An 18853-nucleotide genomic window follows, 5' to 3' on the forward strand; every position below is an offset into this window, starting at 1 on the left:
TTACTGATTTAAGCAACAGCTTTCATATATCAGTATGGACAGACGTTCTGGGAAGTGTGGTGTGATTGATCTATAAGGAAATTTAACAAAGCATAAAGCTTTTTAACGCCACTTCTGTTTGTGGTTGTGAACTAAAGACTTAATAAAAGAGAACTTGATCTGACTTTTGTGTGTTGCCTGCTGGTTAGGATGATTCTCGTTGTGCTGAAGTTTTGGATGAGATCTTTTTCAGTGAATACATTCACATCGTGAGCCATCCACTCATAGCTATGACTCCGCCTCCGCACACACCTACATACAGAGGTGTATTGGAAGTACAGAATATTTATTTTTGAGAACCAGATTTTGTACTGAAATGTTAATCTTGTCAAAATAGTTCACGATACTGAACGTCCAACTGGGAAAGGTTTCATAAGAACTTTATAAGAACTTAGCTTTAAGGTCGCCACTGAGGATGAGTGGAGGGCTCCTAAAGAAGCTCTGCTTTTGCACAGTTCGCCTTTTTTATTTAATACCTTGAAAAATTGAGTTTTTAGGATTTGCATGAATGGTCTTTGATATTATTATACTTGTGTTGTAAATTTGCAAATGAAAATAAGCTTTTCTCTAAGTCTGGTACCTGCCATGTTTCACTCTGATGCCATCATTGTTTTTGTCTGTGGTCTCTGACAAAAGAACAGTAATCAGAAATAAGTGGCAGCCATTTCACCACAGAACACTAAAAATAAAAAATAAAAGCGTTGGTGGGCTTTCTCCACATCCTCAACTTCAGTTGCACGTCAGCATTTATTGCATCTTTGTTGTTCTTTTACGTGACCAGCTAACACCAGAGACTGATATGAGCCGAGAAATAAACAAACGAACAAACATGTTGAGCCTCATCCACATTTTAAACTGTGACAAGAAGAAAATTAGCTGGTGTGCATGTTTCATTATTTCCAGCAGTCATTTTTGCATGTGCACTTTTTTTTGTGCACAGGGTCAGAATATTTCTAGGCACACGTTATAGAATGAGGCCAAAACGTGAAGAGGCAAACAAAACAACAGTTCTGCAGTTCTCCAATCAACAGCAAACATATTTGTTAAACTGTCCGTCTCTTTCTGTCTCCAACTTTGATCTTCTTTTACAGACAATATCAAAATTCAGTACCTCCAGTTTATGGCCTACATGAAGACTCCTCAGTACCGCTCCAACCTGCAACAACTTTTAGACCAAGAGAAGGTAATTATTGTCTCAACAGACTGCATAGTGAGGTCATCTTCACCTCGCTAAATTCTGTATATACATTTATATTATTATATCTGCTTTCCACTCACTCTAGCAAAAACACAGGGACCTATCAGGGCAGGCGGAGCAGCTCCATTTGGTCTGTCAGTCTCACAAGGAGAAGATCAAAGGTCTCTTTCAGACTAAACTGGATGAGGTAAGAAGTGATGCTATGTTGCTCCCACCTGATGCAGTAACACTTGTTAGTAGAAATCTACAGAAAATGCTTCATTCAACCATTTATAGCATGTATATTCAAAAACTGCAGATTGTCAAACGGATGGGAATTGTAGACGAGCTTAAAACTCATGCTGTCTCTGTCCCACCTGAGGATAAACATGGTCAAAAGAAACAGGGGGGGGCGCTAGCGAGCGCGATGGAGTGAACACGCTTACTTCAGAGCCTCTGCACATTCCAGCTTAATTTGCATCAAAAATAGGCACTTAAGTTACCAATCTGCTCTCAAAGACAATCTTAAACTTTTAAACAGAGTTCCTACAGATTTGTGAGATGACGTTCCTTCATCTCACAAATCTGTCAGGAAAAGAGTACACAGACAGATAAACTTCACCCCACTCACTACATATAGAGACCCACATGGGAGGTACATTATGGTCAACGGCTCTATTGATGGAGTACTGGTTTCCCTCATCAATATCTACGCCCCTAATGAGGATGAGCCAAATTTCATACATACAATTTCTAATCTAGTACTTCAAAAGTATTCTGGTGTTTTATTGCTTGGAGGGTATTTTAATTTCGTCTTGTCACCTTATATGGATAAACAACCAAGTTTTAAAAGCCATGCGTTGCAAATGAGCAAAGCTCTAAAACATTTAACAACTGAACTGGGACTAATTGATGTCTGGAGAAATAGGTTTCCTAGCGTCAGAGATTATACTTTTTACTTGCATAGACATTTTACCTCTAAAACAGAAGAGCATAGAATTGACAATATTGAAATCTTACCAATTACACTATCTGACCATGCACCGTTATCATTCTCATGGGACTTAGGATTGACACCAAAACTAAAACTTTGACGATTAAATGCCTCACTCCTAAATGATAGCCAGTTTTGTGAGTTCATACATACTGAACTAAATACTTACTTGGAGTTGAATACAACTCCAGAGATATCGCCTTTAACTCTCTGGGATTGCGCCAAGGCATACATTAGAGGTTGCATAATATCATTTGCAAGTGCCAGGAAAAAAAGAAAAGAGGCTAGGCAGTGTGAATTGGAGGCCATAATAAAACACCTAGAGCAACAACACAAAAAAGCACAGACGGCCAATTTGCTTTCCGATCTTCAAATGTTACGTAGTGAGCTTAATAGTTTAATAAACGAGAAAATTGAGGGCAATTTAAGATTCATTAAACAAAAGTACTATGAACAGGGTAGTAGGGCTAGTAGATTGCTGGCAATAAGACTCAGGAAACAGCAAACTTGTAATATGGTCCAAAAGTTGAAGTCAGATCAAACCCTAATTACTAAACCAAATCAAATTGCAAGTTGCTTTGCCAATTTTTTCGAGTCATTATATAAAAATTCAGATGCATGTAAAGATGACAATACACTATCTGATTTCTTAGAAAAGATCAATTTAAAAACACTGCCAGAATCTGTAGCAAAGGAGTTAGATGAACCAATTCGAGAACAAGAAATTTTACAGGTGATTTCAAACCTTAAAACTAAAAAAAGTCCTGGCCCTGATGGTTTTATTAACGAATTTTATAAAAAACTTAAGGACAAAGTCGCACCCTTATTACTGAAAGCTTACCCCTGCGCTCTGGAGATGGGACTACAATTGTAGTAATTGTCGTAATCCATAAAGAGGGCAAGGACCCCACAAATTGTCAATCATACAGGCCAATCTCATTACTTAATACTGATTTGCACATTGTCACCACGATTTTAGCCAAAAGAGTTAGTAAAATTATTACACATGTTATAAATCCAGATCAAACGAGGTTCATTGCAGGAAGGCACTATGGGGACAATGTTTGTAGATTGTTGAACTTAATGTCCTTGTACAAGACTAAACAAGAAGAAACAATGATTCTGTCTCTAGATGCTCAAAAAGCATTCGACAGGGTTTCCTGGCAGTACTTGGGCCATACACTTGAAAGATTCAAATTTGGGCCAAACGTAATTAAGTGGATACAGATTCTTTATTCCAACCCAATGGCGGCTGTACGGGTAAATGGAACAATATCAGCCAGATTTCCACTGGAACGTGGGTGAAGACAAGGATGCCCACTGTCACCCCTGCTGTTTGATATAAGTATTGAGCCTTTGGTGCAGTTAATTAGAGATGAACATTAAATTCAGGGCCTTTCAATTAATGGAGAACAGCATAAATTGTCCATCTATGCAGACGATGTACTTTTATACATTTCAAATCCTGCAGTCAGTGTACCTCATTTAAAAGAAATTATTAGTACATACGGTTACCTCTCTGGTTACAAAGTTAATATTGACAAAACATTGGCAATGGATATAGGAGGAAGCATTTCACGAACATTCAAGGAGCGATGTGGCTTTAAATGGCCAAACGAAGGTATCAAGTATTTAGGAATTCAAATTCCTCACTCATTATCAGACTTGTTTAAAGTAAATTATGAAGTTATAGTTGCAAAAATAAAAAAAGATTTAGAGAGATGGACAGTCCTGCCTCTGTCTTTCTTGGGTCGGATTGAGAGCATACGTATGAATGTATTGCCAAGACTTCTATCCCTTTTTCAAATGCTGCCTATTAACATTCCCAACTCTACATTTGATAATTTAGATAAACCAAACTATATGGCAAGGCAAACGCCCAAGGATCAAGTTCCAAACATTAAAACTGTCAAAACTGCCGGGGGGATTGGCTGTTCCAAATCTGAAAAATTATTTCTGGGCAGCTCAGATGAGACCCCTGACTTTTATAGATTTCTGCAGCTAAGAAGTTTTTTGACAAAACATAAAGAATGGAGGCAAGTTTTGGAGCCCTCACCCATTGAGGAAATATTTCTAAAAATATTTCAAAGTAATTCCTCCCCAAAATTAATCAGCAATTTTTATAACGCATTTATGAGTTTCAATACAAGTGCAACTTTGGATATTAAGGCAAGGTGGGAAGCTGAGACTGGCACTCAAATCTCAGAGGACACCTGGGAAGGTGGTCATGAGATATTTTAGAACCCCAGAGATAATTGCCAAAACGAAGCCTACAAATCCTGACACCTGCAGGTGAAATTGTGGTACTTCTTTAGGAACCCACTCACATATATTCTGGTCATGCCCAAAAATCTGCTCATTTTGGAATGACATATTTAAAGTTCTCAACACAGTTTTGCAACAATCCATTAACAAAAGACCAACAGCTAGCCATTTTAGGAGTCTTACCAAATGGTTTTGCGGGAAACAATAAAAAGTATCTCTTAAGAATCTTGCTTACAGCAGCACTAAAGTGTATTACTATTAAATGGCTGAATCTTGACCCACCTTCATATAATATGTGGATTGATAAAGTAAGAGAAATTTACCAAATGGAGGAAATAACATATGCTCTGCGGATTCAGAGAATTGTTTGCTGAGCGTTGGCGACCCATACATGCTTTACTGTTTCAATTATTTAGCATAGGTCTGTTTCGTTTTGTTCATTTATGGCTAAGATTGTCACATGTTATTTAATATTACATAAAGTTTTTGGGGCTTTTTGTTGTTTGTTTGTTTGTTTGCTTGCTTGCTTGCTTGGGTTTTGTTTTGCTTCCCAGTTTTATTTTGTGCTTCCTAATTGCAGTTCTTATTTTAATCTGTATTTCTGCATTGCGGTTCCTGTAACTGTCCTATTTGTGAACATTGACAAGTACAAGTTGCAATGTTGTAAATTATAATAAAAATTCAGTTTAAAAAAAGAAAAAAGGAACAGGGGGTGGATGCACACCTGCATCAGGTGTGACTGTATATGAGCACTTAGAATGTAAAATGCACTTTGACATTACTGCAGCAGGGAAAGCTCTTCAGCCAGTAGAGGTCTGCAAAGACTCACTTAGACACAATTCTTTTAAGCATCACGCTAGTAAAGCAACTGATAAAAATGTGTTGTTTTTTTTGTGTGTGCTGAACAGCTGGGAGTAAAAGCCCTGACTGTGGAGGACCTCCTTCAGGCCCAGAAGGAGATATCAGCCCATAACCTTCAGCTGAAGGAGCAAACCAAGCAGCTTGAGAGAGATATGGCTTTGCTGAGAGACCACAGCTTGCTGCTGGTGAGGCTTCAGATCCTCCAGCCCTTAATTACAGCATTGTCTCCAGCGGTTCTCACCTGTCATCGTACCTGCTGTTTAACTTTTGCGCAATGCTGGACGAACAGGCTGGCGGCGTTATGGGAGAGAGAGAGTGAGTAACAGTAACTTGTTATTTTTCAGCTGAAGTCTCGATGTGAGGAGTTGAAGCTGGACTGGGGCTCTTTGTGTCTGGAGAGTTTGTTGAAAGAGAAGCAGGCCCTGCGCAAACAGATCTCCGAGAAGCAGAGACATTGCTTGGAGTTGCAGGTACACAGCTGACATCTTCAGATTGTTGGATCTATATCCAGGTGTTTTGGTCTCTCTTTTCTGATGCGTGCCCCTCTACCTCTATCATCTCGCCACCCTTTAATCCACCTCACTGCTCTGTGGTTTTCAGGAAGAGTGTATGAGCTATTGTGACAAACATTTTCCAATATTTTAACATCGGTATAGCCTGTTTACCTGTGTAATAGTTCCCCCTGGTGTCTGTTTGTAGATAAGCATTGTGGAGCTGGAGAAAAGTCAAAGGCAGCAGGAGCTACTTCAGCTGAAATCCTACAGCCCTGGCGAAAGTTCCCCGTATAGAAAAAACCTGGAATCTCGCGCTTCCACAGACGTGGACTCTTCTAAGCTCGGCCTGTCTACAGCCCCAGTTCTCAACGGTGTTAGCCCAGAGTTTACTATCAACGGCACCAGCTCACCTTGTTTTGACCGGGTTAACTCCAAGGGTGAGCTTCTTTCTCGGTACCTGCCCATATCTCCGGACCATGAATTAGTGGCTGCCACCCCTGATGCCCGACAGAGGCAGCAAAGCTTCTCTCATGCTCTTCCTGACTACACGCGCTTCTCCCCTGCCAAGATTGCCTTGCGTAGGCACCTTAACCAGGATCCTACTGCCTCTGCTCACTTAAGAGGTCCAGGGCTGACCACACATAGGTTTGTTCCTACTACAAACATGTATGAACATTTTTATTTCTGCTGTTTGCAGATTGAATCCTAAAGCATCATTTATCTTTTTAGGGATCTGGGTGGTGTTAACTCTCCACTTGGAGCCAAACAGAACTGCCCCTCTCCCAACGGATGTGATGCTCAGAATAATCTCAAAAGCTCAGAGAGGGTGAATTTTCATCTTTCCCTGTGTCATTTTCACTGTGATTTATTTGCAAGCACACCTTGAGTCTTTCACTGCTGTAATTTTCCCATTTGTGCTGTGACACAGGGCATTAAAGAGAGGAGTCCATCTGTTCAGGGAGACAACAGCATTACAAGCCTTCCTATTAGTATCCCACTGAGCACTGTTCACCCAAGTAAATTACCAGTTAGCATCCCACTGGCCAGTGTGGTGCTACCCAGTCGTGCTGAGAGACTGGTGAGTGTGCTGACTTTTCCTATAGTACATCACTGATCCACCTCTCGTGAAGCCACGCTGCACGATAAAAATATTATGTTTAAAGATTAAGATGTGTAGGTTAGGTTTTTATCTAGTCAATTATTTAATGTAATTGTCTAAAGTTCAAAATAAATCTATAATACCTTCAGATTTCACAATGATAAATTCTCTGCATTCATGATTTCAGAGAAGTACTCCGAGTCCTGTGTCACAGACCGGTCAGACCAATGGTAAGGATGGACTCTTCGCCTATTTTTCACTTGTGACTTTCAGAGTTTCTACTATAGTCAGGGTTTTGCCTGGATTAAGTAAGTAAGCCTCTGACTATGCAGTGTAAACATGGTCACAACATACAGTAAAGGGGATGATTCTGTTTTTGCTGATTTCATGGAATAATAAGCATTTTCCAATTATTTTTGTCCATTTCACAAATAAAGCATAATTACCAAAATAAACCCCTTGCAAAGAAAAAAAGCTGGTTTTATTTTATTACAGCTTTAAAAATGGGTGAGTATATTCCTTGGGGTGTTGCTAAAAATTCCTCTGGGAAAAAACTTACTGCTGCTTACTTAAGGTTAAATATGTGAATTGAGGCTGTTTTATATTAGTCTGATCTTCCTGTGAAGCTTCATGAACTGTTTGGTCTTTGTTAGGATATTCATCCATCTCCAGCATGATGAATGGAGGTCTGCACCCCGAGGACCATAATGGCACTTCTTCACCACCTCCACACAGCAACACTTTAACAATGGGCCGAGGCGGTCCGACTCAGAGCCCCCCTCTCAGCACTGGGGGGGTGCTCCAGTATGCCGACGGACCCCCGAGGATTGTTCCAGAAGATGGACCGGAGGGCCAAGGAGGTGAATCGGACGCAGAAGCCCAGGAGAGTGAACTGCGAAGGAGGATCTTTTTCTCCTCCTCTTCTTCTTCATCCTCGTCTTCCTCTTCGTCAGGCAGCGGGGGCAGCGCAGCCGGAGGATCTCGCCTCCACCACCACACCGGCAACCCGGCCAAGCAGGGATACCACAGTAACCATGGAAACCACCACCACCAATCGCCCAGCACGCAGCACGCTCACACACCCACACATACGTCGTCATCGCACTCCTCTCACAGCCTCTGCTCTCAAGAGGGACGCAAGCGGGGGAGACGGAAACGTGGCAACCCAGGGCCTGTTATGGCCAGTGGATCCCCAAAGAGAAGATCATTCCCTGGGCTCAGCTCCAGCAACCACTCCTCAGGATCGCCACTCAATATCAACTCCATGGTGAGCACTGGAGACGAAAGAGCATATATGAGATTCTTTGAAGTTACATTATGAGTATTGTACTATATTAAGTATATACTCAATATTATAAGCAGTTTTAAAGGCTCCTGCTAATTCATCAGTCTTAAAAGTTCAATAGAGGCACACTTTGCGGCATGACCTTGAAACTGTACAACAAATGTAATAATAGCGTAATAACAGTGCCACATCCTCTTTAGCCATCGTACAGACAACCTGCTGCTCCAGCGTAACCATCCGTCTGTTTTGTTTTTCACAGATGTCGCCAGCGTCACTGTAAACTGTGATTATTTTTGCCAACAGGTGAACAACATCAACCAACCTCTGGAGATCTCTGCCATCTCCTCTCCAGAGCAATCAAGCCGCAGCCCCGTTGGGCCTGACCTAGACCAACCTCCCATCTTGAAGAGAGAGCGCCCCCTGGAGATGAACGGCACGGGTCGATATTCCACAGCACCCAGCTCAGACGATGAGGACTCGGGTTATCCTGTTGACAGCTCCAGTTCTCGGTAATATGAAGCTTATGATGGCGTCTTCATCGATCGGAAGTCATTTAAATGTCCTTGCTGAATAACCGTGTGATTCAGCATTTCCTGTTTGTGCTTTTATTTAATCACAAGTTGTACCGTTATAAATATGACTCAGTCAGCTCTGTTGCAAATTTCATATATTTATAATATTGTTACTGCTTATTTTGATTTCGATTTTTGTTTGTTTTTGCAGAATTGAAAGAAAAATAGCCACTATATCGTTGGAGAGCAGAGATGGATCTGGTAGACTCGGAGATGGTGAACGAGGTAGAAAATGAATACATTAAGAAATAATCATCATCATTCTCTGCCTTTCTGCTAGATGATGAGAGCTGTGTGTTTGTTTGTTTTTTTCCTTTCTCCTCCACTAGGGAGAAAATCAGGAAGCAGCAGTGGTAACAGCACCGGCAGTGAAGCCTCCTCATCGTCATCTTTGTCCTCTACCAGCAAATGGAAATCCACCTTTTCACCCATTTCTGATCCCAAACAACCCAACTCTGACCTGAGACAGGGGGGCTCTCCGTTTGGCATCGGGGGTTCGGGTCGGGGCACAGACTCAGATTCTGACCACAAACAGCAGCAGGTGAGGAAAGGGAGCGATGGAGAGTCCAGCTACAGCAATCCAAACCCTTTCCTCAGTCAGGAGGCAAGCACCAGGGGTGGAAGCAGCAGTGCTGGTGGTGCTCAAGGAGGAAGCAATTCAGACCAGCGCCAGACCCTCCAGAAGCAGAAGGCCTCCCGTGACTGGGAGCTGAAGAACAGCGGCAATCTGGCCAGTCAGAACCTCTTCATTTCTGCTGCCGCCAGCAGTGGAGGAGGCATTCTTAGTGGGAAAGTGGGAGGCAGTCCTGTAGCTGTTTCCTCGAGCACTGGGTCGTCTGTGGGGCAGTACCTGGGGGCCCAGTTCCCACTTGGAGGAACCTCAGTCTTGCAATCTTTGTTTGGGGCCCAGACTGGTGGATCCACGGTGACTGGGACCCCTCGGCTTGTCAACGGACACTCTGCCCTAGGAAGCTTCTCCAGTGCTGGGTTGGCAGGGGGAGCAGCTGGAGGTGAGCACGACTGATTAATAGCCAATGTTATCTAGGGATTAGCGAATAGTTGGAGGGAGGGCTTGGTTGTGTATTTGGGGTCATCTTGATATCGAATCGTGCAAGAGAAAGAGCCAGGTAAGTGTTCTCGACTGACTCTCTGTGCTGCCCTGCTTTGACGTGGACTGGCCGCTTAGGTGATGCAGTTGGAGACACCCTCGGAAAATGTGCCATTTTTCACAAAACTTTCGTTGAAATCATTAATAACAAAGCGTGAGTGACTGTTTGATTTCATGGAGGTCACGTTGTTGCGCATGCGTTTTCCCCGGGTGTGTTAGTGCATCAGAGTCATTTCACTTCCTGCAGCGTTACGCTGGCTGCGCTGAATTGGCTCCGTTACATTTCCAGTGGACTGACTCTGTTTGCTCTCTATGTGCTTGTCTCAGACTTGCTTGGCGCTTTGCACAACCTGGCTCAGCCCTTGCTTCTCTCTCTGTCCCCCCCCCCCTGCTCTTTTTGCCACGGCTCTCTCTTGTCTCCACTCTCTCGCCCTCCTCCTCCTCCTCCCTCCATTTCTGCTGTATGATTTGCAGGTATATTTCACCACGTGGTTCCCTCAGTGTCCTCCCATCAGTTTGGGGCAACGCTCCCCACCTCAGGAGGCCTCAACTCTCTGCTCAGTCTCCCCTCCTCCTCTTCCTCTACCTCCTCCCAAACCCAGCAACACACCACTCCCCAGCCAGCCTCCACGCGCCTGGCGCCCGTGTCCTCGCCTATGCCCCTCTCGTTATCCCAGGCCCAGCACAGCCGCACGCAGTCAGTCCTGCATAGCCCCTCTCCTCCCACGCTCTCCCTGCCCCCTCCTCCACCCCTGCATAGCGTCCCCTCCTCGTCGACATCCACGCACTCTGACTCCCCAGCATCTTCTCGATCAGACTCCCTCCACTCCTCGCGTCTGTCCCTCTCCTCTCTCCACCATCAGAGAGCACAATCATCCCTCTCCATCTCATCCTCTACCTCTGCTGCTTCTGTCTCTGCTGCTGCATCCCTTTCCTCTTCCTCTCTCTCAGCCTCCTCTGCCTCCTCCTCTCGTCCATTTGCAGTGCACTACTCCCCCCGTCTGCCCCCTCCGCCACCGACCAGCAGTTCTGGTGGTGCTGGGAGCATGTGGAGGACTCAGAGCATGCATGGTACCTACACCACCTCCCAGCTCCCCAGCTCCCGACCTAGATAGGGTTTGGGGCTGAGGGGAAGGGCGAGGAGAGGGGAAGGGCGGAGAACAATCTGAGGGTGGATAGAGGGTGAGCGAGAGAGGCTGGTAGGGAGTGAGAGAGACAGGATGCCTGTTTTCCATGTGCTTCTGCAAGCTGTTTGTCTGACTGAACAAGGTAAGAGAAGTAGGTGTTAGATTAAAAGTAAAGGCTCAATGCTCAATCAGCTGTCTGTGTTTTTGCTGTGTTATTTCTGGAAGCCTTAGAATCACTCATGATGTCCTCGTCTGTCTTTGAATGTTTCAGGTAATTGATGAAAACTACCTCAACATTAAATAAACTATGCAAATGTCCAGGTGTGGACCAAGGCACTCTCCTCATTCACTGGTGCTTCAAACTCTGCACTACCCAATCGCCTCCAAGACCGGCTTCTGTACTGGGATCTTTGTCTCACACACACACACACACACACACACACACACACACACACACTAACCACCACTATGGTCACCCTGAGCAGAATTCATAGGTACTGGTCATGTTTGTGTGTGGAGTAGTGTTGTCCAGCTCTGAGTGAACTTAAATATCGTGTTTGACATTAAGGTGCTATCTAATCTGTTCATATGTAGTTTCTTTGTTCTGGTGCCAATTATAGCGACCGGGATCCAGCAAAATCAGAAAAAAAAAAAGAATTATCATTTAACGACAGGATAAACCAGGGTCTACTACTCCCCCCCCCCCCCCCCCAAAGTTTCACTTCACGAGTCACGCACACAGACACACAGAGCCAGTTCACTGAACTCTGCTCAGACGTCAAGGACCTTTGCTTTTGCGTGCATGCGTTATTTCCTCCCTCGGTGAAATTCTGTATTTGCTGCAATATATTTGGTTGCGTAACAAAATGAGGAGCTTTGTATTTTGGTCTAACTTCGCACTGGATATTAAGCTCATGTAGCAGAAGATGTACAAGCCCTTGCTTGTGTTAGTTGGCACCCCTGCCATGTTCATTATTTACTGTGTTTTCATATTTAAATTCGTGACAAACTGCAATGAGTTGTTGGTGCTTAATTCAAAGCCAAATAATAAATTAGATTGTGTCTGTTTGGTTTGCTCTGACTCCTTCTGTCTCAAAAAATACTAAATATTTTGTAGCTATTTGCTTAAAGTTAAGTCGTTTCTGTTTTTCTGCTAATGTCAGATATTTAATGTTAGCAATAATCAGACAAATCTCTCGAAGGATGAGAGGAATGAGGAAAACATCTGCGGATGTTGATTTTGGCCTTATTTTGAGGATAAGGTAAATTAATAACATGCCTTTGGGTGTCAGTAATGCAACGCAGCGCCGAGTACATTTAACATTTGTTTAAAAAAAAAAAGAAGAAGAAAAGAAATGGTGCTCTTCAGCCACTCGTCACTGTGGCTGCTCTGTTAAGGCTCAGCAAACAGCTGAATCCACGTGTCCAAGAACAACAGAGTTCAGTGAGTTTGTGTGTATTTATTAACTGTTTCTTTCCCGTCGGGTTGTGAAGTCGCACAAACGGCAACAGAAATATTCCTCTTTGTAAGCTAAGCTTAACAGTAGAGATCCATGCATTCATATTTATCCGTGCTGTTAAGAAAGGCAGGTTTAAATGTAAGTGGACTGATATGTGAAATTTTACTGCGTTTAGTTTAAATACACGCACACAGTCATGCATGCAAATCCTCACACACTGGGAAAACATAGTTGACCATAACCACAACAAACTACTGGACTTCTTTCACACCTGTGTTTGCTTTTTAAAAAAACGGTGTAATTTGTTTTTGTAAACGATGTTTGTACTGTGAATGTGATTCATTCTCTGACTGTATAGTTGTGGATAATTTAGATGATTATATTTATGCTGTCGGTCTTTCCATTTGCCTTTTTTTTTTTTTTCCTAAATCCTGAATTGTGTTGACATTGTAGAATGCATTAGTGTGTGTGTGTGTGTACTTGACTCACAGTCTGAAAACAATGGTGCTAAGTTTGGACTATGCCTGATCTTATTTATTCTGTAATGAAAACATCAAAAACAAGTCGAGTACTTGGTGCTGTACACAGGGACATTTGTAAAGCCGTTTTTTGGCATTTCCTTTCTCATATTTAATATGCTATTGTCTCGTTCTTTCAATGCATCTTGTACAACTGTAGACGCCACCTTTGGATGAAAGTGCTCTCGTGCAGCCGGCTCGGGGTCCGAGCGACGGCCACGGGGGCCCCTGTTAATGTTTTAAACATACATCGGCCCGCTGTTGGTGAACAAGACACACTGTTTTTGTACATAAGTTTTCTTTAATTGTACATCTCTGTCATAAACAGAAAAGTATATAAAATAAGTAACTATATACAGTCTATATAAATATAAGTATATAAATATATATACATATATATGTGAAAGGGGTGATTTGGTGCTGGCATTGTGACCCTTAAATTCACCCTGTAACAGGAGGCTTGAAGCAGAGCAAAGCATTGCCACCAGAGGACCTTAACATGGCTGCACATCAGCACCTGAAAACAAACACACACACACACACACACCCCGCAGCCACAAACTCAGAGGCTGTGTGTTTATTACACAAAGGTGCGGCGGCTCGAACGCCACCAGATTCCAGTACTAGAACTGTTATCACTTTTTTCAGGTATTTTCACTTCTTTGATTTGTTGTTGTTGTTTTTTGGTTTGTTTTTGGTGTTGAATTTTTTTTTACCAACCCAGATTCTGCAGGAAAAATGGTGCTTCTGTTTCCAAGCGAGGGCAGTTCAGACTTTACAATCGAAATCTTCACTGGTGCATACAGAACTGCGCATCAGCCTCTTTACACACACCGCCTGTAGACGTCTTACTGACGAGGCCGTACCTCGCCCCGTGAGCTGATGTGAAACACTTGTCTTAGTGTGTGTGTGTGAGATCAGACAGGCTTCCTTTTTTCCTCTGATAGTGGGATTACACTAAAGCTCAGTTTGTACGTGTGTGTTTTTGTTTGTTTTTTTAATTTTTCACTTGCCAGCGCATATCTAAGGGAATATTAGTGTAATAATCAAAGCTTTATAGAAAAATAAAACCGTGTCCCGTGCACTTGTGTGCAAGTGAAGAGAAAAAGTCATTTAGAATTAGACTAGTCCATTTGTTACCAGCACTGAGAGGTGTTTTGTAATTATTGTTGATGGCATTTTGATTTTCTTATTCTTGGTGTTTGATACGATTGCAGTCACATGTTATGCTTTTGATTGTGTCTTCAGATTTGTCAGTTTTTAATACTACTAGTCAGACAGCACGGTGCTCTCCTTCACTTAAAACAAGGAAAATCGCAGCTATTGATGAATACTACTCCTCCTGTTGTGCTGCAGGGTTTTATGGTTTAAGAATCTTACACACAAGCTCACCTGGTGGCTTTTCTCACAGCCCAGTCTAACCTTTCAATCTTTAATCTGGAGGGACACCGGCGGGCGGAGGGGGGTGTACGTGCCTGTCAGAGCACTTTGAGGAAGGTGGCAGGGATTCCATTCATTACATACAGATTTTAAGCAGTTTTATAGTTTTTAAATGTATTTCTGGGGTGTGATTTGGCTTTAAAGCTGTGCAGTTCTGCATGATACTGCATCCTGGTACATTATTCGTAGATAATCTTTGAGAGCTTTGCAGTCAAGGCTGTTTACTCGAAATCCTGCCAAAGGTCTTAACTCAGGAACTCCCCACACTGCTTGAAAGAACAAGTTTCGTAATCTGCTGCATCTTATGTTAATTTACCTTCAGGTGGCATGACAAAGTCCCTCTACGACCCAACTCAGGACCAGGGCCACCATTCAGTCAGTGTATTTCAAGGTAAAAATGTATCAGCTGCCCTCATCAGATCTCCTCAGATGCAGTCCTGCTGGCACGTACACCCCAACCCCCGACAATCAGTCCGAGCTTTATGAGCGATCTGATCTCGAGAAGCTGTGAAATGGCTACAACTTTCAGCATCTTCCTCATCTCACAAATGCCTCTGTCTAGATTTGCGTCTCTAAGGAGGAGGTTCGGTGTCTTGTTTGAATCCCTCGTTGAATTGGGGGTAACCTTCAAGGACACGCGTGACCTACAGGATGTGTATAGTGCTCTCTGATTGGTGAAGCCAGGGCAGGTTTGAGGTGCAATAATGGCAAACCTACTTTCCAAAAGGCCCTCGGTTTTTCATGGAAACATTGTTACTGTTTGATGTTGGTGCTTTTATCCTAAGATGTTATGATGAAAAAATGGAATTAATGTTTTTTTTTCTCCCCTGCAATTTATGATTATTAATAAATTGTTTCTTATAATATTGAGTTTGCGTTTGGAGTGAACTTTGTCCGAGTCCATTTGGTTTGCTGTGACGGAAGAGGGTGTCATGCTGACATCTTCATACCTGAACCATGTTTGAAGCCCCACTACCTAAATCCTAAGTTAGTAGACTTCACATGTAGGCGGCATTTACCTTGTAATGCCGAGTTGGCCTGGCAAAGACTCCAATCTGGCCCGCTCGACGGCAAAATATGAACTTTCACAAGTTTGGTAGTTTTTCCCTAATGAAAAGACAAAGTAACCAACAAATATATAAACCCTTAAAGAAAATTCTGTTTTCTTTTTTCTATCTACTATTGCAGTTTCCTTTTTTTTTTAACAGCTGGTCCACAGTATCTGTTGTCCTGACAGATTTCTTCAGTTCATTACAGCAGCATTTCTTTATCGTGTAGAAAAACAGATGTGGTTAAAACTGCACTTCCTGTTTCCACATGTCTCTGAGATCAAATTTGTAGGTAAATCTCTTCACAGAGACGGATAGAGAAGCTGCACTGGTCCGGTTCACGTAATTTCAAAGTGGCCTGCAAGTGGCCCGCGATGTAAAATAAGTTGATAAAAAATGTGTCTCTGTATAAGATACTGAAGTTTTTGAGAAGTCAGCATCATTAGTGGTGTGTGTGTGCGTGCGTGTGTGTCAGTCCCGAGAAAGACTAACAGCCTGTTCACTGTGGTCCTGCAAGCCTGAGTCAGAGAGATGGATATGAAAGTGATGGGTGATTAAAAACCACAATTAACGACATTGTTTTTAAAAATATGTCAGCTTTCAAAAGAAATGGAGAACGTTATAAAACACATAAATGAAGAAAAACGTAGTCCTGCATAAGAGAGCCGCTTCAGTCACTAACTTGGTCACTTGAGGATTATTGGTCCGGTGAGGTCTGTAAAAACAAACAGCTTCTGCTGCTTCAGTTCACAGACATGTTACCTTATTCTGTGTCGAATGCCTGTGATGCCTCAGAGAAAGCCTCCTAAAAGGCCCGTGCACTGAAGCTTTCCACCTGAAGCCAGGCCTGTGGCGTTCCCCGGTTACCACCTGTGGCTCACCACTGTAGAGAGGTGAATATACGATGGGGAGAAACAGGAGTGTAGATGTTGATTACTTTTTCATCAAAGTGCAATTCTTGTTTCCCACAAGTGTGACTGAAAACATTCAAGCTGGTGTGCTTCAAACACCGCCTTGATACAATGAACATTTCCTGCCATTCCTCACTGATGATTTATAAGGTATGGTGAACCTTGGCTTTATCACCGGGGGAAAACGTCCACAAATGGCTCTGAGACCTTGACTGTCTGCACAACAAGCCTGCAGCTGTGAAAATGCTGAGGGGAGTAACAGCTCCTCGAAGCCACTCAGGTCTCCCTCTGACAACATGTTTCCTGCTCGTCTTCCAGCGCGAATGCTTCCAGATCTCCGGTGTGGGTTCATTAAGATAACCCATTCTCTTCCCATGACCTTTAATGGTAAGTTCACCCAAAATGCAGGCAGACCACACAGTTGATGAACAATCTGATTTGTTTCTCATCTGACATAGATGAAAATAAATGAATGACATTTCAGTTATGCAACAAACTAAAACAGATTGGAACAAATATTTTGCTCCGAACGGTTTCTTTTCCACAAAACTTCTCTAAAAATTAGGAAAAGATATTAACTGAATGAAAATTAAGCAAAATAAAACAAATGACATTATATTTTGTACTTAGAAAACATTAATATAAAAAGTGTTAAAAGACTGCAGTCCTTATAAACCAGATTATTTCCCGGTTTGCAATAGTTATTTTTGTTGTAATTTTAGAAATGTTGAAATGACTCTGGAAAAAAAAAATGGAAATAAGGTGAAGTACTGAAGGTTTCATGTTTTAGTTGATCAAATCAAAATTCAGTCGGAGTTCCTCAGGGATCTGTCCTTGGTCCGCTACTCTTTATTATGCTCATAATATGTCTTATAGAAACAGATCAGATTTTCATTTAGAGTAGAATAAAAACCTTTTAACGGTGTTTAGTAGTGTCACTAGTGATCATACATTTATACACGGAGCCGGGGGCAGGAGATGGTTAGCCTGAAGCAGGGATGTCCAACTGATTGTGGATTGTGGGCCACATTCAGCCCGCTTTGGTCTTAAGTGTACCTGACCAGTGAAACGCCCCGCTCTGTCAGAGTAAAGAAGCTTAACTACATGTGAATCTCAATATAAGAAAGTGCAACTTCAACTCTGCGTCTCAGTTTTTCCATATATAATGTCAAATGTCCTCAGTCCCATCCTCTATACCCTGTACGCCCACGACTGTGTCACCTCCAACAAAGATAACATCATTTTGAAATTCGTGGACGACACTGCAGTGATCAGTCGCATCACTGGAGGGGACGAAGTGGCTTACAAGAGAGGTGGCCAGTCTGGTGTCATAGTGTGAGGACAACAACCCCACCCTCAACACTGAAAAGACAAAGGAGATGATAGTGGACACGAGGAAGAAGAGGAGGCCTCACCAGCCGCTGTTTATCCGGGGCCTTGAAGTGGAGAGGGTGAGCAGTTTTAGATACCTGGGCGTCTACATCTCTGAGGACCTCACCTGGACACTGAACACCACACAGCTGGTCAAGAAGGCTCAGCAGCGGCTGTATTTCCTGAGGAGGCTGAGGAAATTTGGTATATCGGCCAAGATCCTCAGCAGGTTCTACAGCTGCATTGTGGAGAGCACACTGACCAGCTGCATCACTGCATGGTACGGCAGCACTACTGCCATGGACCGCAAACACCTGCAGAGAGTGATAACAACTGCAGGGAAGATAATCAGGACTCTGCTGCCCTCTCTGCAGAGCATCTACCATCGCAGAGTCTAAAGGAGAGCTGCCTCCATCCTCAAAGACCCCCCACACCCCCAACACGGACTGTTCCCGCTTCTGCCCTCAGGACAGAGGTTTAGAAGTGTGAAATCCTTCAACTCCTTCTTCCCCACTGCGATCAGACTCTTGAACAAGCTGACCTATTTCACACTTCACTATATTGTCTCCTTTTCTGTCTTTATTTATTTATTTGTACTATTTGTATTTATCTGTTCTATTTCTATTGTATATATTAATCGGTATCTGTGGGTGGACAGCAAAGATGAAGACAAATACCTTTTGTCTTTGGACACATAGCAATAAACAAGTAAGCAGATATACCAAAACTGCAAAGTGTTTCTTTAAAGTCGTTTTGAGCTTTGTTGTCGACGTGATGGAAGCAAACCTCCAGTTCTACTGTCCTCTTTGTTTAAGTTAGGCAGCGTGCATATTAGCTCTGCAGCCACGAAACATTAAACAACACTCTTCATCTTTCAGCCTGGCGTGTTCTGTGAAAGGTTTGTGAGAAACTTTCTTTCTCAAACCTGTTTGTGTCTGCTAGATAAGGATGTTCAGTGTGTCCAAAGTCATCTTCTGTTTACATCTATGTCCCGTTTGCTGTCTGATTTTAGAATGTTCTCTACAGTCAGGTTAAAATATCTCAAATACTGATAATCTCAGTCATCAAGGACACACAGTGCTG

The 18853-nt window shown here is 42.8% G+C and overlaps 1 protein-coding gene across 3 annotated transcripts in view; it reads left to right on the forward strand.

Annotated features, from left to right (window-relative positions):
- The window catches only part of dot1l (DOT1-like histone H3K79 methyltransferase), a 29645-nt gene extending 14336 nt beyond the window's left edge, over positions 1 to 15309 (forward strand). For 2 of the 3 annotated variants that reach the window (XM_086282701.1, XM_086282703.1), the window contains exons 16-29: positions 1131 to 1222; positions 1323 to 1424; positions 5384 to 5521; positions 5681 to 5806; positions 6036 to 6475; positions 6560 to 6656; positions 6759 to 6908; positions 7117 to 7159; positions 7583 to 8196; positions 8518 to 8723; positions 8938 to 9011; positions 9116 to 9796; positions 10369 to 11163; positions 11293 to 15309. In XM_086282701.1, the coding sequence (XP_086138827.1) occupies positions 1131 to 1222; positions 1323 to 1424; positions 5384 to 5521; positions 5681 to 5806; positions 6036 to 6475; positions 6560 to 6656; positions 6759 to 6908; positions 7117 to 7159; positions 7583 to 8196; positions 8518 to 8723; positions 8938 to 9011; positions 9116 to 9796; positions 10369 to 11009 (3404 nt within the window). In that variant the 3' untranslated portion in view covers positions 11010 to 11163; positions 11293 to 15309. The remainder of the gene's footprint in view (positions 1 to 1130; positions 1223 to 1322; positions 1425 to 5383; positions 5522 to 5680; positions 5807 to 6035; positions 6476 to 6559; positions 6657 to 6758; positions 6909 to 7116; positions 7160 to 7582; positions 8197 to 8517; positions 8724 to 8937; positions 9012 to 9115; positions 9797 to 10368; positions 11164 to 11292) is intronic. The other variant, XM_086282704.1, reaches the window with a different exon arrangement.
- The last annotated feature ends 3544 nt before the right edge of the window (positions 15310 to 18853 follow it).

This window comes from Aulonocara sp. 'chitande type north' Nkhata Bay, linkage group LG23 (assembly GCF_057382095.1).
Source record: "Aulonocara sp. 'chitande type north' Nkhata Bay isolate Kocher_YH1m ecotype deep benthic linkage group LG23, A_spYH_male_GT1.1, whole genome shotgun sequence".
NCBI lineage: Eukaryota > Metazoa > Chordata > Actinopteri > Cichliformes > Cichlidae > Aulonocara > Aulonocara sp. 'chitande type north' Nkhata Bay.